At 47.8% G+C, this 16,111-nt stretch overlaps 1 protein-coding gene across 1 annotated transcript in view; it reads right to left on the bottom strand.

Annotated features, from left to right (window-relative positions):
* The window catches only part of ADAMTS17 (ADAM metallopeptidase with thrombospondin type 1 motif, 17), a 409,319-nt gene that overhangs the window by 122,672 nt on the left and 270,536 nt on the right, over positions 1 to 16,111 (bottom strand). Inside the window, exon 14 of the mRNA XM_010845854.1 lies at positions 8,272 to 8,399. Within this exon, the coding sequence (XP_010844156.1) occupies positions 8,272 to 8,399 (128 nt within the window). The remainder of the gene's footprint in view (positions 1 to 8,271; positions 8,400 to 16,111) is intronic.

The raw sequence follows: 16,111 nt of genomic DNA, 5'->3' as shown, positions 1-16,111 counted from the left end.
CAAGATAGCTTTGGCTATTTGAGGTTTTTTGTATTTCCATACAAATTGTGAAATTATTTGTTCTAGCTCTGTGAAGAATACCGTTGGTAGCTTGACAGGGATTGCATTGAATCTATAAATTGCTTTGGGTAGTATACTCATTTTCACTATATTGATTCTTCCGATCCATGAACATGGTATATTTCTCCATCTATTAGTGTCCTCTTTGATTTCTTTCACCAGTGTTTTATAGTTTTCTATATATAGGTCTTTAGTTTCTTTAGGTAGATATATTCCTAAGTATTTTATTCTTTTCGTTGCAATGGTGAATGGAATTGTTTCCTTCTCGTTCAGTTTTCTCATTATTAGTGTATAGGAATGCAAGGGATTTCTGTGTGTTGATTTTATATCCTGCAACTTTACTATAATCATTGATTAGTTCTAGTAATTTTCTGGTGGAGTCTTTAGGGTTTTCTATGTAAAGGATCATGTCATCTGCATGCAAACACTTGCTTCTTTTGTTAAAACTTCACCTCTCAGAACAGAAGTGTCCTCAGACATGACTTCAGATTGTAGACAGCTGGCTTCTGGATTAGGGCAAAGCTACCTGGCAAGTGGGCAGTCAGCTTCTCTTCTGAAAATGCTAATGCGTGAACTGAGGAGAGTTACACATTTGGATACAAGCCTCAGTTTTCCCATTCTAAAAATAAGAGTATTAACCTCAGTCTCTGAGGGTTGCTGCAAAAATTACCTCTGTTCTAGTTGGAGAAACCCAAGTTCACCTCTCAGGCCCAGATGAGAGGTGGGCCCTGTTGAGATGGATGGAGCCTGCTCCTGGGCCACCTTCCTTCTATGAGGCTAGGGAACAAGCTACCCCTCCTCCGATTTGAGCAGAGGAGGGCTCAACAGGTAATTGTCATCTCTCCCTTTTCTGCCACAGACTCCCTCCTCTCCAGAAAAGGCAGAGGGGAAGGAGAAGGCCTGCAGAACCGCATCTTCCCTCTCCGCACACAAGCCGAGTGCAGAGGCCCATGTGCAGGCGGGCTCTCCTGTATTGTCAAGCAGCCCCACCTGCAGCAGGTCGTGGTCTGTCCCCGTGGGATTCTCAGGTCAGGTACACACAGGGATGCGGGCAGGGTCACCCTGTAAGTTAATTCTTTGGGGCACCCAGGGGCTGGGACAGTTTTGCGTGCTGTGCTCTCTGCCTGTTATTATTTTAGATGACAACTGCATTTAAAGGCAGGGCATGCAGGGCATGCATGTCTCTGAACAGCAGTGAATCTGAAAACCAAGGGGCAACAGCCAAACTAATCTGCCAACAGTGGTATTTCCTCCCTCTGCTACAGCGTAGTTCAAGAAACACATTATATACTTGGAAGAGGCTGGATTCTCCGATCCCCCCGCCCCCCACCCAGATGCTGACTGTCACAGATTTAATGACTGTGTTTATGAGGTTTGGTGTTCTAGAGGACAAGATGACAAAACCAAAGGAAACTCCAAACAATTTACTCTTGCATCTTCCCATTTATCCCAGGGATCACTTTTCTACAGGCACTAGGAAAACCTGCTACCCATTTCTGAGCTTTCAAAGCAGTTGCTAGTCAGCATCCGCTGGTCAGAGCTCTGTTCTGCTGATGAGCCAGGGTGCGTGTGACACCAAGGGGAGGACACTGTCCAGGGAGTACTTAACTGAAGGTTCAGGGTGGTTGGGACCTGGCGGGAAAGGCACAAGTTCATTCAGTAAAGACAGTTCCTATGGAACATGCAAAACGCCTAGGAGAGCATTAGTACTCAGGGCTGTGTTCTGGAGGAGGGCAAAGGATGGACCATGAACAGCACAGAAGTGAGGAATATCCACTTCAGTGCTGGAAAACCTGAATGCTTTCCCCGGCATCCTGCCCTTGTCGATGGACGATCACCAGCCACAGATAACCTCCTGGTCACCACATCCATTGACTATGTCTCCATCCTCATCTTTGGCCTGTCACTTTTTAGCATCTGACGCCCCATCTGTGCTGTGCATTGATTCATTCACCCAAAGCATGGTCACGTGCCTGTTATGTGCCAGACCGGGAATAAAGATGCTAAGACAGAGGCCGAGAAGGGGGCAAACTCTTGTGTGCTTCTCTCGGGCCCCATGGATGGCTCTTTCCCCTCCTCTCTTGCCCTGGACTCTGCAGAAGTGGGTAGCTCTTGTGCCCCTTCTGCTCCTGATTTTCCTTGGTAATGTCACCTTCTCCTTAAGCTGCAACCATCACTCACGTGCAGATAGCTCTTAAACCTCATACTTGCCCCCCACCCAGGCTCACAGGGGCTGGTCTGCTGACAATCCTTACTCCCCCTGACTCTCCAGCCAGGACACTGACCTCAGTGTGGCCACCCTGAGACACTGGCTCCTCCTCCAAAGCTGCCGGCTCCAGACTTCTCAGTTCAGGACACTTCCGCCCACTCTCCTGGAACTCACAGATGCGGCTGCCTTCCCAGCCCTGACCCGAGCCCTCCAGGCCACTTCCGGTCCTCTTCCTAATACACTCACTCAGGTGCCGGCTCAGAGCTTGGTGCCCTGCGACCCCTCCAGTGCCTGTTTCTTATCTGTGCTCATGGCCACTACCCAGGTGAGGCCTGATTACTCAGCAAAGGGCCGACTGCACGGGGTTTTGCTCTTCTGCTCCGGGACTGACCCTCACCAGGGAAGATGAGTGGGTAGTGGCCATGGACCCCACTGCCTGCAGAGCATGCCCACATTTCCTCAATCTCGTCTGAACCCCTCGTCTGCCCTCCCCCTCCTCCTGGCACATACCATGGCCCACTGCCTCCCACATGCTCCCACGAGCTCCACCGTCAGAAGAAACCTGGAGCCCCACCACCGCCGGCCAAGCCCTCGCACAGCCTGGACCACGGCACTCCCCCACACCCGCCCCTGTTTCTGGAATGCCGCCCCCCCACCCGCACACCCCTGTCTTCTGCCAGGAGCACTGGCCCTGCCCCATCTCCACCAGGCCAGCTCTATCTCTTCACAGGGCCCTGCCATGCCGCCCACAGCTTACTTTCCATGACCCCATTTCCCTCCTCACGTGGGCCAGACTGAGGGGATGACCAGGTCTGTGAGTGTACATGTTCCTCATCTGCGCCGTGCGTGGGGACAGGGACCCTCTTGGTCCTGCCGAGCACTACATGCCCAGTGCACCACCCAGCACATGGAATGTTCTTTCTGCTCTTTCTAAACCCAGTCTCTCACTGGCTCTTGATCATACCTTCACCTGTGGTCATTAGGGTTTCACGTGAGTCAGTCTCATCTTCCCCCAGACGGACCATAAGCCCAGGAAAGAGGGTGTCTTATGAACCTCTGTTTTGTTGTCCACCCCAAACACAGTGGCCTGTGTGGTACAGAGCACAGAATGCATGTGCAATAAAAGCATACCAATGCTGAACTCTCATCAAGCTGGGGAAACAGGAGGCTTCGGTTTTCAAACCAAGTCCTCTGCCTTCTCTTCTGCACCAACAGCTGGACAGCACAGTGACCATTCCCTCAACCATGCAGTTTCACCTTCTCATTTTTGAACTGGGACTTCCTCACACAGATTTCAGCGGTCCTCATTTGTATTCATGTTCCTGGCTGAGATAAGAAGCACTTCCTTTCTTCAGCTTAATAGCTATCTTCCAACCACTGCCCTTCTCTCTCTGCTGTTAGAGGGACATCTCTGACTTCTTATTTTAAATTTAATTGCTGCTTTCAGCCAGCGATGCTGACCCCTCCTGGCCTCTCCCGGGCTCCCGGGTTGCTCCACCAAGTCCTGCTGGGCTCATCTTCCTCCTTCTGGCCTTCACCCTCATCCTAAACTGCTAAACTGCACCTCATTTCTTCAGAAGGATGCATGGAAAATAAAATTTCTGAGTTCTTCCATGTCCCAAAATTATTTTGCCTGCATGCTTGGTTGATCATTTGGCTGCATACAGAATTCTGTAATTATCTCAATTTTTTTGCCAGGGTCAGTTTTCCTGTTTGTTTTTCTTGGTCTTTTCTCATTCTTGCTGCTGGTTTTCTTCAGGGAGCTGATGATCTCTGGCTGACCACTTGTATTTGAGAATGAGGCACAGATGGCCAAGTGACGGGCCACTTTGGATGCAGGGTGGCAGGCTTCCATTCGGGCTGGGTAGGAGGGAAGCTGGGCTCTGCCCTTAGTCCCAGAGGGTGGGCACTGCGCTCGAACACTGGGGTCCCTTCCCTGCTCCAGCTGTCCTTGAACAGCTTATCACATGACTTTGGGGAAAAGCTTGAAGATAATTCCCTAAGAGCGCGTCAAGCTCCAAGTTCCAGGCCAGGCATGGTCACCAACCGTGACTCACTGTTTTCAGCCAACTCTTCGCTTCCACCCTCCATTCCCAAGTCCTAGACTTCCTCAAGCTTCTTGCTTTCTCTTTGGTTGTGACTCTCCATCTGTTTCAGCTTTGGCCTCTGTTCCTTCAGTAAAACTTCCATCCACTTCTGCCTTCTTGTCAAAGGATGGCCTCTACTTCTCTTCACCACCATGGTGCATGCTATGCTGCCTTAACCATTGGGTTACTAGAGTCCTGGGATGGAAGAGGGGTGACCATGTGGCTTAGTCTACAGGCTTAATCTGAAAGTTGCTATGGGAGGTTAATCAGGTGAAAGGGATGCAGGGTATGACATCAGAGGTATAAGCACTGCTTTGGGTAAAGGTCCAGTACCAATAATCACACACTTCAGGGTGTCAGCTGAAGGGTGAAAAGCAGCAACCAGGTGGGCATATTGAAACACAGGCCTACCTATACATAAACACCCAGTAGAGCTTCCTGCAAGGAGATCCACCCAGTCCATCCTAAAGGAAATCAGTCCTGAATATTCATTGGAAGGACTGATGCTGAAGCTGAAACTCCAATACTTTGGCCACCTGATAAGAACTGACCCATTGGAAAAGACCTGATTCTGGGCAAGATTGAAGGCAGGAGGAGAAGGGGATGACAGAGGATGAGATGTTTGGATGGCATCACTGACTCAATGGGAATGAGTTTGAGCAAGTTCCGGGAGCTGGTGATGGAAGGGGAAGCCTGGCGTGTTGCAGTCCATGGGGTTGCCAAGAGTTGGACACAGCTGAATAACTGAACTGAACTCAACTGAGAGCTTCCTGCATGCTTGTGACCCCTTCTTTACACGAGGAGACTCTGAAGTTAGAGTCTCTTATAAATCTCCTAAATCCCATCAGTAATTCTACTTGCCTAATAGAAAACCACTGTACCCAAAATAAGAGATAAATAAATTCTGGACATTGAAAATGGTCCATTGAAATGAGCTCCAGGTTCCAGAATCACTTAAGTCCTTAAGAGCCAGGGACCCACCCAGTCTTCTTTTTTTCCTTTGTGAAATGCAATCAGAGACTGTCTGTCCTTCAAGATAGCTCTTTGGAGAATACAGATTATCAGACACCATCCCTTCACTGAAGAAGCTTACAGGCCCTGAAGGTGTTTTGCTGTTCGTCAAACAAGGGATCCATACATGAGCTAGGGTCCCAAGGAAATGTGACTGCAATTAGAGTTCATTGGCTGCAAGTGTACATAAGCTGATGAAGCCAAACACATCTGGTCCCAGACGTGTTCAGCTGTTTGACTCACCCCTTACTGGTCAGCAGCTTTGAGGCAAGTTGCACATTAGAGGCATATTAACTTGATTTCTTTGCTTCTGGAGGCCAACAGGAGGAATCATTAATGACGGGACTCCTGATTTATAGGGACTTGCTGAAAAATAGACAATGTTTGTGTTTCTTCTCCCAACTCACTCCCACTTTTATGAGTGCTGTTAAGTTTCACTTTAGCATGTTAAGTAATTTGTGACTCAATGAAATGAAACTCAACTTGGTCCTCATAAAACAGAGTAAAATGGTATTTCCATGTTTCATGTTATGGTTTGAATCAGCCTGCTATTTGGAGCTCAGTGGAATCTTCTCAAAAGGCCATTTTGGAGCCTCTTGTCCCTGCCGTTCCCCACCAACTAGTCACCATGCTTCTCAGAATTTCCCAGAACTCCTTCCGCTACCCTAAAATAGCAAAATTTACAGCTGCAGAGAACAGCAGGAAAAGCTAGCAAGTTAACCACAGCAACATTTCCGTAGTGCTGTCTTACATAAAGTATGGAAGATTTCTACCTTTTATCCACTGGAATTAGGTGATGGCATCGATGAACAGGTCAGACCCTCTGCTCACAAACCCCCTGAGGTTTCTTTTTATTAATAATTCTCTTCTCTTTAAGCAACATTCCTTGCCTGACTCATTTACAAGCACCACAGAAATCCAGAACTTTCCACCTTGGCAATCACTATAACTAAGCATAAATACTATATTTGTATTTAATTTCTTACAGTCTTACTTAAACATGCTTAATAGTATTATAAAATTTCATTAACTCTGACATTACTAATTTGAATTTCTGTGTGTATTGAGTTAACCATGGGCGAAAGTTAACCTTCACAGATTCCCTCTGAAGAACGAGCACTATTAGAAAAATTACAGATGGGATTTAACTTCCTTCAGAAAGCCAGTTTCTCTCATGAGGTGCTTGCTGGTAGGTGCTGGTGCCACCCGCCAGGACAGTGGCCTTCTGCTAGGACTGGTGGGCTGCCTGGAGGCAGTGGGTCACTGGGGGGCATCCACATAGAGGTGATGGTACTTCCAAGAACAGGCACGGGTCTCCCCACTGTCAGGGCGAGGCTCCAAGGATCATGAACCCCATCCACTGTAGTGCACTGTGAAAGGGGCCACTGTCTGAGCCTCTGCACTCCCCAGTGCCCCTGCCTGGAGGGGCTGTGCTGGTCAGCACCAGTCTCAGTGCAGGGTGAGTAAATATAATGATGGAGATGGTGGAAGAGCCATGTGAGATGGACTTGGAGGTGGTAACGGGATAGAAGTGGGAACAGAAAGGCAAGTGTTCACATGGCATCCCGGTCACACTCCAGTGCAGGCCAGGCTCTGGCTCAATGGTACACTGATGACCAGACTTAAAGCTATTCGAATACCTTAGATGGCCTCATGAGTGCCCAGCTGTACTCACGAAAGGGCTGAGAGTTTTGCTGTCATGGCATAGGGGAGCCTCTCTAATTGAAAAGGCTGCAATAAGAACTAAAGTCGTGGAAAGGTCACACTGGCACTCACTGCCGAGAGCTGAAATCATGAATGGCCATTTAACATGGACTCCGCTGGCCAGAAAATGTCAGGATGCCTAGAATTGTTTCCACGTTGGTAAGAACACTGCAGAAAATGCTGCTGAGAGGCTGGAGGTGGCTCAGCTGGTGCTGCTTTAAAGAACACACGTGCTTTTAACTTGGGATATGTTTGCTAAAGGAACATACGTACTTGGGCCGCACTGTGACCCCTGCAAGTGTATGTTATAATTTAGGACGGAAACAAATCTCGTGCTTGTTAGCAGGTTTACCGAGAAGCAGAACCATCAGCAATTTCTCATTTCAATGATAATGATAAGATCGGGTTCACACTGCCCGAGGCTCTGTACATTCTTTGCCACAACATGGCAGCCCCGAGGGCCCATCACCCCTCCTTCCCTGGGAGGGTGCCTGGCCAAAGCTCTTGGGCACCAAGTGTCTATCGCCCCCCACATATTCATATTTGATAACAAAGCCACGCAGTGCCAAAGGAATCTGGACATTATCAAGTTTTTCCCTGAAAAATTCCAGTCTTAGACTAGTTTGGACTTTGCAAGGGGAAAAAAGTCCACTACAGTTAAAATGATTGGCATCCTCTCTCCTTCCTCTTTTTGCCTTCTTAAATGACATCTTTCATCACACTAATGAATCACAGACATCTAACACCAGGATGAGTTTGTGGATCATATTCCAGTGGGTGGAGCCCTAAAGTCAGGCATATTCACCTCCTTAGGTACCACCTGTGAAGGCATCAGCTCACTTGTACTATATCTTTGGTAGCTAAGCAAGCAAAGCTTGCCCCCCAATACACATTCATATACATCCTCCAGTCCACCTAGTAGCCTACCTGCTCTTCCCTTTGTCATGATGTCCAAAGTTACTCTAAGATGTTTGCAATGACCATGTTGCCACTGCTCTTTCAGCACCTCAAATCTTGGTTGGCTCAGTCACTGCTGAGGGAGGGAGGGGTGCCAGGCTACAGGAGGCAACACCACCCGCGGGATGCCTTCTTGAGAAAGTCCACTCACCCAGGCCTCCTGAGGCCTCTGCCACCCCAAGCTCCCCCTGGAGGGAGCCTCCCCTTCAAAACCCTGCCAAGGACACAAGGAAAACACATCACCTGGCACCTGCCATGCACGCAGAGATCCGTCTCGTAGGGCCCACAGGGCGTGCCGTCCAGGACTCTATCGGCCACCAGCAGAGGGGACTCCTTCCCGAGGGGTGAGCAGTAGAGTTCACATGGCTTATCTGAGGAGGGAAAGGGGTGGACATTGACGTGGGAAGGGTCTTGGGCGCCAGGTGGGGTGCAGATGCTTGTAGGCGCAGGCCAGTCCAAGAGACAAGAAGTTGGCATGGGACTGAGGTCACAGGTACAGGGCACATGCTGCACCCACCCCTTGGAACATGTGACCCAGAAAATAGAAAAAGACCCTCCTCTGATTCGGGGGAACGACATGCAGGTGAGAGCACTGTGGGCTTTTCTTCACGTTGTTTTCTTTATCCTTTGCAAAGATACAGTATTTCTTTTTCCTTAAAGTACTAAAAACACCAGGCTGAACAAACATTTTGTAGAGTGCTAACCTCTAAGCAAGTTGAATATGTACCAAGGGTGGGCCTGGGGTGGGGAAGGGGGAGGAGGCGGCCTCCCAGCGAGGGGAGCGGCCCTGGGGTGTCTCCAGAGTAGCAGCTTTTGCTGAAGTTTTAGTGCTCCTCAGCCATTGGATAAAAGCTGCGGGGCTGTGCTATGCAGCAAGAAGGTCCTAGAAGAAATGGTATAGGAATAAGGAACAGAAGGGGACACATGAGTCTCTAGGACAACTTGTAAGAGCCATTTCCCCAGGCATGATGGAAACCCTGATTTCTGCTGCTGCTGCTGAAACCAAATGAGCTCTCAGAACATGCCATGATCTCGCACCTTTACCTGGATTGTTCTCTCTGCCTGGAAATTCCTCCACACACTTAGCTTTCTGGAATATTTCTGGCACCCCAGAATCTACTCCAGAGCCCTCTCTTCTCATGCCACCTCTGAGTTGCAATCTCCATCTGCACTTTGCACACACCTCCATTCAGTTCAGTTCAGTCGCTCAGTCGTGTCCAACTCTTTGCGACCCCATGAATCACAGCACGCCAGGCCTCCCTGTCCATCACCAACTCCCAGAGTTCACTCAGACTCACGTCCATCGAGTCAGTGATGCCATCCAGCCATCCCATCCTCTGTCGTCCCCTTCTCCTCCTGCCCCCAATCCCTCCCAGCATCCTCCATTAGAGCCCTCAAATCCTACTGTCTGGGATTTCTTATAAGGTGAGTCCTTTTGCTATGTAAGTTTGAAGGGGGTGGATTGCAAATTACCTTTAGATTAAAGAACTGATGGAAATTGGAGCCCTTGGAGGACAAAGAGTCAAACTTTCATCTTTGGTCAGTCCCAGGATCTGCCTCACAGAAGGACTTGGTAAATATTTTCATCTTTCGGTATAAACTTCAGAATCAGTTCATTGATAGCCCCAAAATAACCTGCTGGTATTTTGACCAGGATTACTTAATCTATAGATCAAACTGGAAAGAACTGGCATCTTGATATCTTTCCACTGACATGGAATATTTCCCCATTTATATAATTGTTTTATTTCATTCATCAGAGTTTTGTAGCTTTCCTCATACAGATCTTATACATATTTTGTTAGATTTAAACCTGATTGTTTCATTTTTGGGGTACTAATGTAAAAAGCATTGTGTTTGTATTTTAAGAATTTCAGTAGTGTTCCTTTTACTTCTTGGCTGTGAGGCATGGCATGCAGGATCTTAGTTCCTTGACCAGGGATTGGACCCATGCCCCCTGTAGGGGAAGCAGAGTCTTAACCATTAGACTTTCCAGGAAGTCCCTGGCATTGTGTTTTTAATTTCAAACTCCACTTGCTCATTGCTATTATATAAGGAAGTGACTGAGTTTTGTACATGTTGTATCCTGCAACCTTGTTATAATCCAGGAAGTTTTTGTTTTCTGTTGATTCTTTTGGATATTCTATAGATTATTATGCCATCTGCAAACAAAGATAGTTTTCTTTTTCCCCAATCTGTGGACCTTTTACTTCCTTTCTTGTCTTATTGCATTAGCTAGGACGTCCAGTAAGCTAGGACTTACATTGTTATAAGGAAGTGAAGTAACAATGCTTCATTTAATAAATGTGGATGGAGGACCTCTCTCACACAAGGCACTGTTTGAAGTAGGGAAAAGAGGACTTAAAAAAATAATAATACGAATGGATTTTGTTCTTTTGTAGGTAATTGAGAAAGATAAATGTACCATTTTCTCTCTCTCAGTCACCCAATTCTAATGCAGTTTCTATGATTATTTTGCAAAAGAACTTCCAGAGAGAGAAACACCAACATCTTTGCGTTGTTTCTGCCAAGTCTTTTATCTCCACTATGAGCCTTCCCCAGGAGGGCCTTCTGGTGGCCTCAGATAAACAAAGGCAGGGGTAAAACAAAAGGCTTCTGGAGCTGACACGGCCTCAGTTTAGACTTTGGCATCCTAGCTGGAGAGGTCTGGTCAGAGCAGACACGTTGCCTCGCCCAGGCTCACTTTTCTGATTCAGTGGCATTCACTAAACTGCCACTGTGTTCAACAGCTTTGCATTGAGCTCTCCATGTAGTGCTACTGACCAACATGTCCCCTGGGAATCTTGTCTTAGAACACTAGAAAGAAGCTATAGGGGTAGAGTGCACATGTTCAACTTGGCTGTTCCAGTTAGTTGTGGGGGGAAAAATCAACTGTGAAGGGTAGTTTCCCAAGTAAGCAAAGTAACAGTGCTTCATTTAATAAATGTGGATGGAGGACCTCTCACACAAGGTGCTGTTCTAGCACTGCTTGGGAAAGAAAGATGAATCATGCGTGCTTTTCAAGGCCCTGGTAGTTGGTCTTGTGGACAAATAAATAGCAAACTCCTGATGAGGCAGACAGTGAAAATACTCATAGGTCTGATCTGAGCTGTCAGAGGACAGGCATACTGGAAAGAATGCTCCATTCCCCCAGGTGGCAGGCTGAGGTCAGCTGTCCCTCCATTTAGATGGAATAACCCAAGATGATGGTTGCCAGGAGCCAGCACGGGAGATCCCACCCATGACAAGGTCATGCAGAGGAGACCTGACAGGCAAGGTGGATCAGGACTCGAGGGACTCCCTGGACCCGCTTGAGCATCTACCCTGAAACCAAAATCTATCTGTCTACTGTTTACTATATTATGCTTTTCACCAACTCTTCTGACATTAACAGGGGGCTATCCCCGACCACCTTCCTCTGAAGAAAATCAACTTAGGGCTCTAGTTAATAGGTCTCCTGGGCTTGAAAGGAGTATTTTAACGTTAACCCCTCTGTTACCATTTTAGCTTGCTTGGCAGGTTTATCCATACTCTTGCAACTAATGCACACAATTGTTCACAACACCCCAAGCATAACCTTCGAGCAATAAAAGAGCTTTATTAGAATAATACTGTATTGTTGAGCCAATGTTTGCTACCGAGTTTTCTTGTTCTTTACCCAATGTGCGCCTGGGAGTGCATAGCTAGTATAGTTGGTATGCAAGAAAAACAAGCAGTAGCCTTGGCATTAGCAGCATAAGACCCTTGAGTTAATAAGTTCTTTCTTTGTTGTAACCCACTGCACCTTTGCTCCATAAGAATGTAGCTCTGTTTCCTGAGGGGGACTGCAGACTGGAAAGATAAAGGGAAAGCAGGTTTTCTGGTTGACCAACCTTTATCAAGAAAGAGTTACAAAATGTTAATAGGCCACAGGGCCAGAAGATGATGTACATAACATAAGACCCTTGTTTATGAAAAGCTATGCAGAAAATGTCCTGGTTTTGATAAAGGTAAAACTGATGTAATGTTGAGCTGACTCTGCATGACTTTGTAACTTTCACTTCTGGAAATGTGTAACTCAGGGTATAAAAGCTGCTTTTGAAAATAGGGCTGCAGACCCCATTCCACCTAAGCTGGGTCTCCCCATGTCATTCTTTCTTTCTCTCTCTCTCTCTCTTTTTCAGGCTTATTCCCTGGAGCACAGAGGCTCTCTGAGTCCAATTTTTTGCCAGGGCTTCTAAGACCCAATCGAGGAGGCGCTCTGCATCTCCACTCTGGAGAGAAGGCGCTCTGCGTCTTTGCTCCATCGAGAGGGCACCTGTGGCCTCTGTGAACAGAGCAAGTCCTGTGTCAGGGACTTTACTGGCTTTCTGTGTAGACCAAGGAATATCAGCCTCTTTTTCTCTCCTTTACTTTCTCTCTCACTGATGCTGTCCATCCTGAGGATCCTGGATCCTGCTGGGGCTGGACACCGGCAGATGGTCAGTGAAAGAACTATGGGAGACTGAAATGTAAACTGAGATCAAGTTCTGAGAGGCTAATTCGACAAGAATTTTGGGGTGCTCTTTGGGACCCTGAGGTTTCCTGTGAGCATGTCAGGGAGCCACTGGGAGAGGGGCAACACAGAGCCCCAATCTTGAATGGATGGATATACCTTCTCCACATATTAGGCTTCCTCTAGTGTTTCATTGACCCACTCCAGTGTTCTTGCCTGGAGAGTCCCAGGGATGGGGGAGCCTGTTGGGCTGCCATCTATGGGGTTGCACAGAGTCAGACATGACTGAAGCAACTTAGCAGCAGCAGTGTTTCATTGTATGGATGGATCCCTTGGCCAAAGCAGTTTCAAAATGAAGGATTACATTTAAACTGAGGAGCTACCTCAATATCTGCAGTAACTGAGCTTTGAGGTGATTCATTCAACTACAGTAATAATGACAATGGTGATGATGATGATAAAGTCATAAATAACATTATCTGCTATGTGCCATGCAGCATGCTAAGCAGTGTTTATGCATTTCAGGAGGGTGCTGTCATCATTCCATCTTACAGCTGAGCACGTGAGGCTCAGAGAATATGTGTGGCTACCCAGAGCCCCTTGGTGGGCAGGGCCAAACCCTGGTTTATCACTGTTTTCCTTCTGAATTGAGAACTCTGGGACTCAAAGGTACCAAAGATATCATGCTGAAAACAAACCACTTTTATGAACTTCTCTGGCTTCTGAGTACGGTGATTTAGGCAGAAATGAAAATGGGATTTGGGTAGGAAAGTAGAGGCTCTTTGAGGTACGTTAGAAAGACCAGACTTGAAAGGGATGAAGATGGTCTACCCAGGTTCTTTGATGTGAACATCAGGGAAGTAGAGACTCTGAAAATCAGGGGATCCCAACCTCAGATGGAGGGATTCTGACATGAACCCAACAAGAAGGTATACTCAACTCTACTCCCCCACCTGCAGACACTGTCCTTCATGGCTTGGGCAGTCTGGAGAGCCTCAAGCCCCACAATAGAGCCCAGAGGTAACACTTCCTTCTCCTGCTCAGCTGAAACTCACTCCATTTGTCCATCTCTTTTTCTGAGGATTCTACTCAGAAATCAGGGCACCCCTCACCCAAAGGGACACAGGATAAACTTTACAAAACCTGAGCATCTCAGAACCTCTCAAAATTCTCTGACTATTCCCCTCTGAGCTGCCCTGGCTGGGCAATTAATTTCTGATAAATAACATGAGGTGCTGGGTTTCAACTCTGGGCAGTATCAACACTCTTACATCCTCAGTTGTATGTGCTATGCTTAGTTGCTCAGTTGTGTCTGACTCTTTGTGATCCCACAGACTGTAGCTGGCCAGACTCCTCTGTCCATGGGGATTCTCCAGGTAAGAATACTGGAGTGGGTTGCCATGCCCTCCTCCAGGGGATCTTCCCTACCCAGGGACTGAACCCAGGTCTCCCACATTGCAGGCAGATTCTTTACCATCTGAGCCACCAGGGAAGCTCTCAGTTGTATACAGGGAGGTAAAAGTTTCTTAAAAATTATACAACCATGTACCCTAAGGAAAGAAGCTTGGAATATCCCTCTTGCCTGGCTGATGTGTGCCAAGATGAAATCTGGATTGAAGATGTTTGGGATCAGTTCAGTTCAGTCACTCAGTCGTGTCTGACTCTTTGTGACCCCATGGACTATAGCATGCCAGGCCTCCCTGTCCATCACCAACTCCCGGAGCTTACTCAAACTCATGTCCATTGAGTCGATGATGCCATCCAACCATCTCGTCCTCTGTCGTCCCCTTCTCCTGCCCTCAATCTGTTTAGGGTGGGTCCCAGCTTTCCACTGGCTCACCTGTTGTCAGGACTTACACTTGATGGAGAAGCTGCAAACAGGGAAGGTGAGACAGGCTTGGGAGCTTGAGAGCCACACCACCACATCTGCTTGGTGGAGGCTTGGAGGACTTGCCCTGGTGCTCTAGGGCCAGGATGGTGAAGAGGACACTTGTGGTTCTTCGTGCTTTTGTTGTTCTCTCTCTGCCAGTGGTTACAAAGTCTTACTAAGGTGGAGACTAGCTAACTTTGAGGCCATCATAGCTGCTCATCCAAGCCCTGCCTGGCCCTCTGTGAGATACCCACACTGAGGAGGCTGCTTGGCTCCCTATCTCCAAAGCTGCCCACCATGACCCACAGCCAGGCCTCAGCTGATTGGACCAGCAGCAGCCACCTGACTGCAGCTAGACCAGTCAGAGTCTTTCTCCCCACCACAGCCTCATAACCAGGCCTCAAGGGGCCTCAGTTGATTGGACCAAGAATGGCCACCTGACCACAGCTACACTCATCAAAGTCTCACTCCTGGAAAATCAGCTCTGAAAGTCAGATTAGTTCAGTTCAGTCCCCCAGTCACGTCCAACTCTTTGTGACCCCATGGACTGCAGCACGCCAGGCTGCCCTGTCCATCACCAACTCCCAGAGCCTACTCAAACTCATGTCCATGGCATCAGTGATGCCATCCAACCATCTCATCCTCTGTCATCCCCTTCTCCTCCTGCCTTCAATCTTTCCCAGCATCAGAGTCTTTTCCAATGAGTCAGCTCTTTGCATCAGGTGGCCAAAGTACTGGAGCTTCAGCTTCAGCTTCAGCTGAAATTCAGGTACAAAGGTTATTCCAATGAATATTCAAGTAGAGAGATTATATCTGCTCAAGGTTGATGGATCTCTAAGAAGTCTACACTCCCTCATCCACAATTCAGAAATCCAGAAGCTCTGAAAACTGCAGGCATTTTTTTTTTTTTTAAAACATTTACAGTAGACATAAAAGGCTACAAAACTAGCCTTGACTGACATGAGGCTGCTGGTAGTATGCAGTAACCCACTTAAAGACTGTTCCCTGGTAACCTGGAGATGTCCATGAGTCTGACTGAGAGGTGCTTCCCAGGACCCTGCTGGGTTATTAAGTAATACATGGTTGATGTATGGTTGCTTTTCTTCTAACAGCTGAAGTGCTCTGATCTCCCAACCACATCTGACCCCAAAGGATCTGGATACAGGAGGAGGACTTAATAAAAGGTGCTGTGGGCTGCCCATGAGCCTGCTCATGGACAAGCTGTGAGAAAGCCAGTCTGCAGCAGGGACAGGAAGTCATGGCTCACAAACACAAGCTGTGCTGAATACGGACAGAAAGTCCTGACATCTTCAGAGACCCTGGCCCAGAACTTTCTCCTGGCCCTGAACTTTCTCCTGGCCCTGTGGACCTGTGAGACACCTTCCATCTTTGCAACCACTCTTTTTTTTTCATTAAGCAATTCTAGCTGCCAGCTTGGTCAAGCTGGAATGAGAGAGCCCTGACCATCAGACCTTCCATCTCCTGGGAGGCTCAGATCCACAGTGGGTCCTGCCATGTTGCAGAGAGTGAGTTCAAAAAGCACCTCCACATCCAGACAGGGCCTTTGCCACGGTTTCTGACACTTCGGTGGGCACGTGGCCTGCTGGCCTGGGCAGGGAGGACTAACCTCTTGAAGGTTTCTACTTCAACAAGATTCCACGGGGTAGGCAGAAAAGGGGTGGGTTTGGCAACAGGCCACCTCATTGGATTTCTGTCTAAAGGCTTTTCCACTTAGAAAT

This window comes from Bison bison, unplaced genomic scaffold, assembly GCF_000754665.1.
Source record: "Bison bison bison isolate TAMUID 2011002044 unplaced genomic scaffold, Bison_UMD1.0 scf7180017864224, whole genome shotgun sequence".
NCBI lineage: Eukaryota > Metazoa > Chordata > Mammalia > Artiodactyla > Bovidae > Bison > Bison bison.
This window is presented reverse-complemented; position numbering and strand designations above follow the sequence as displayed.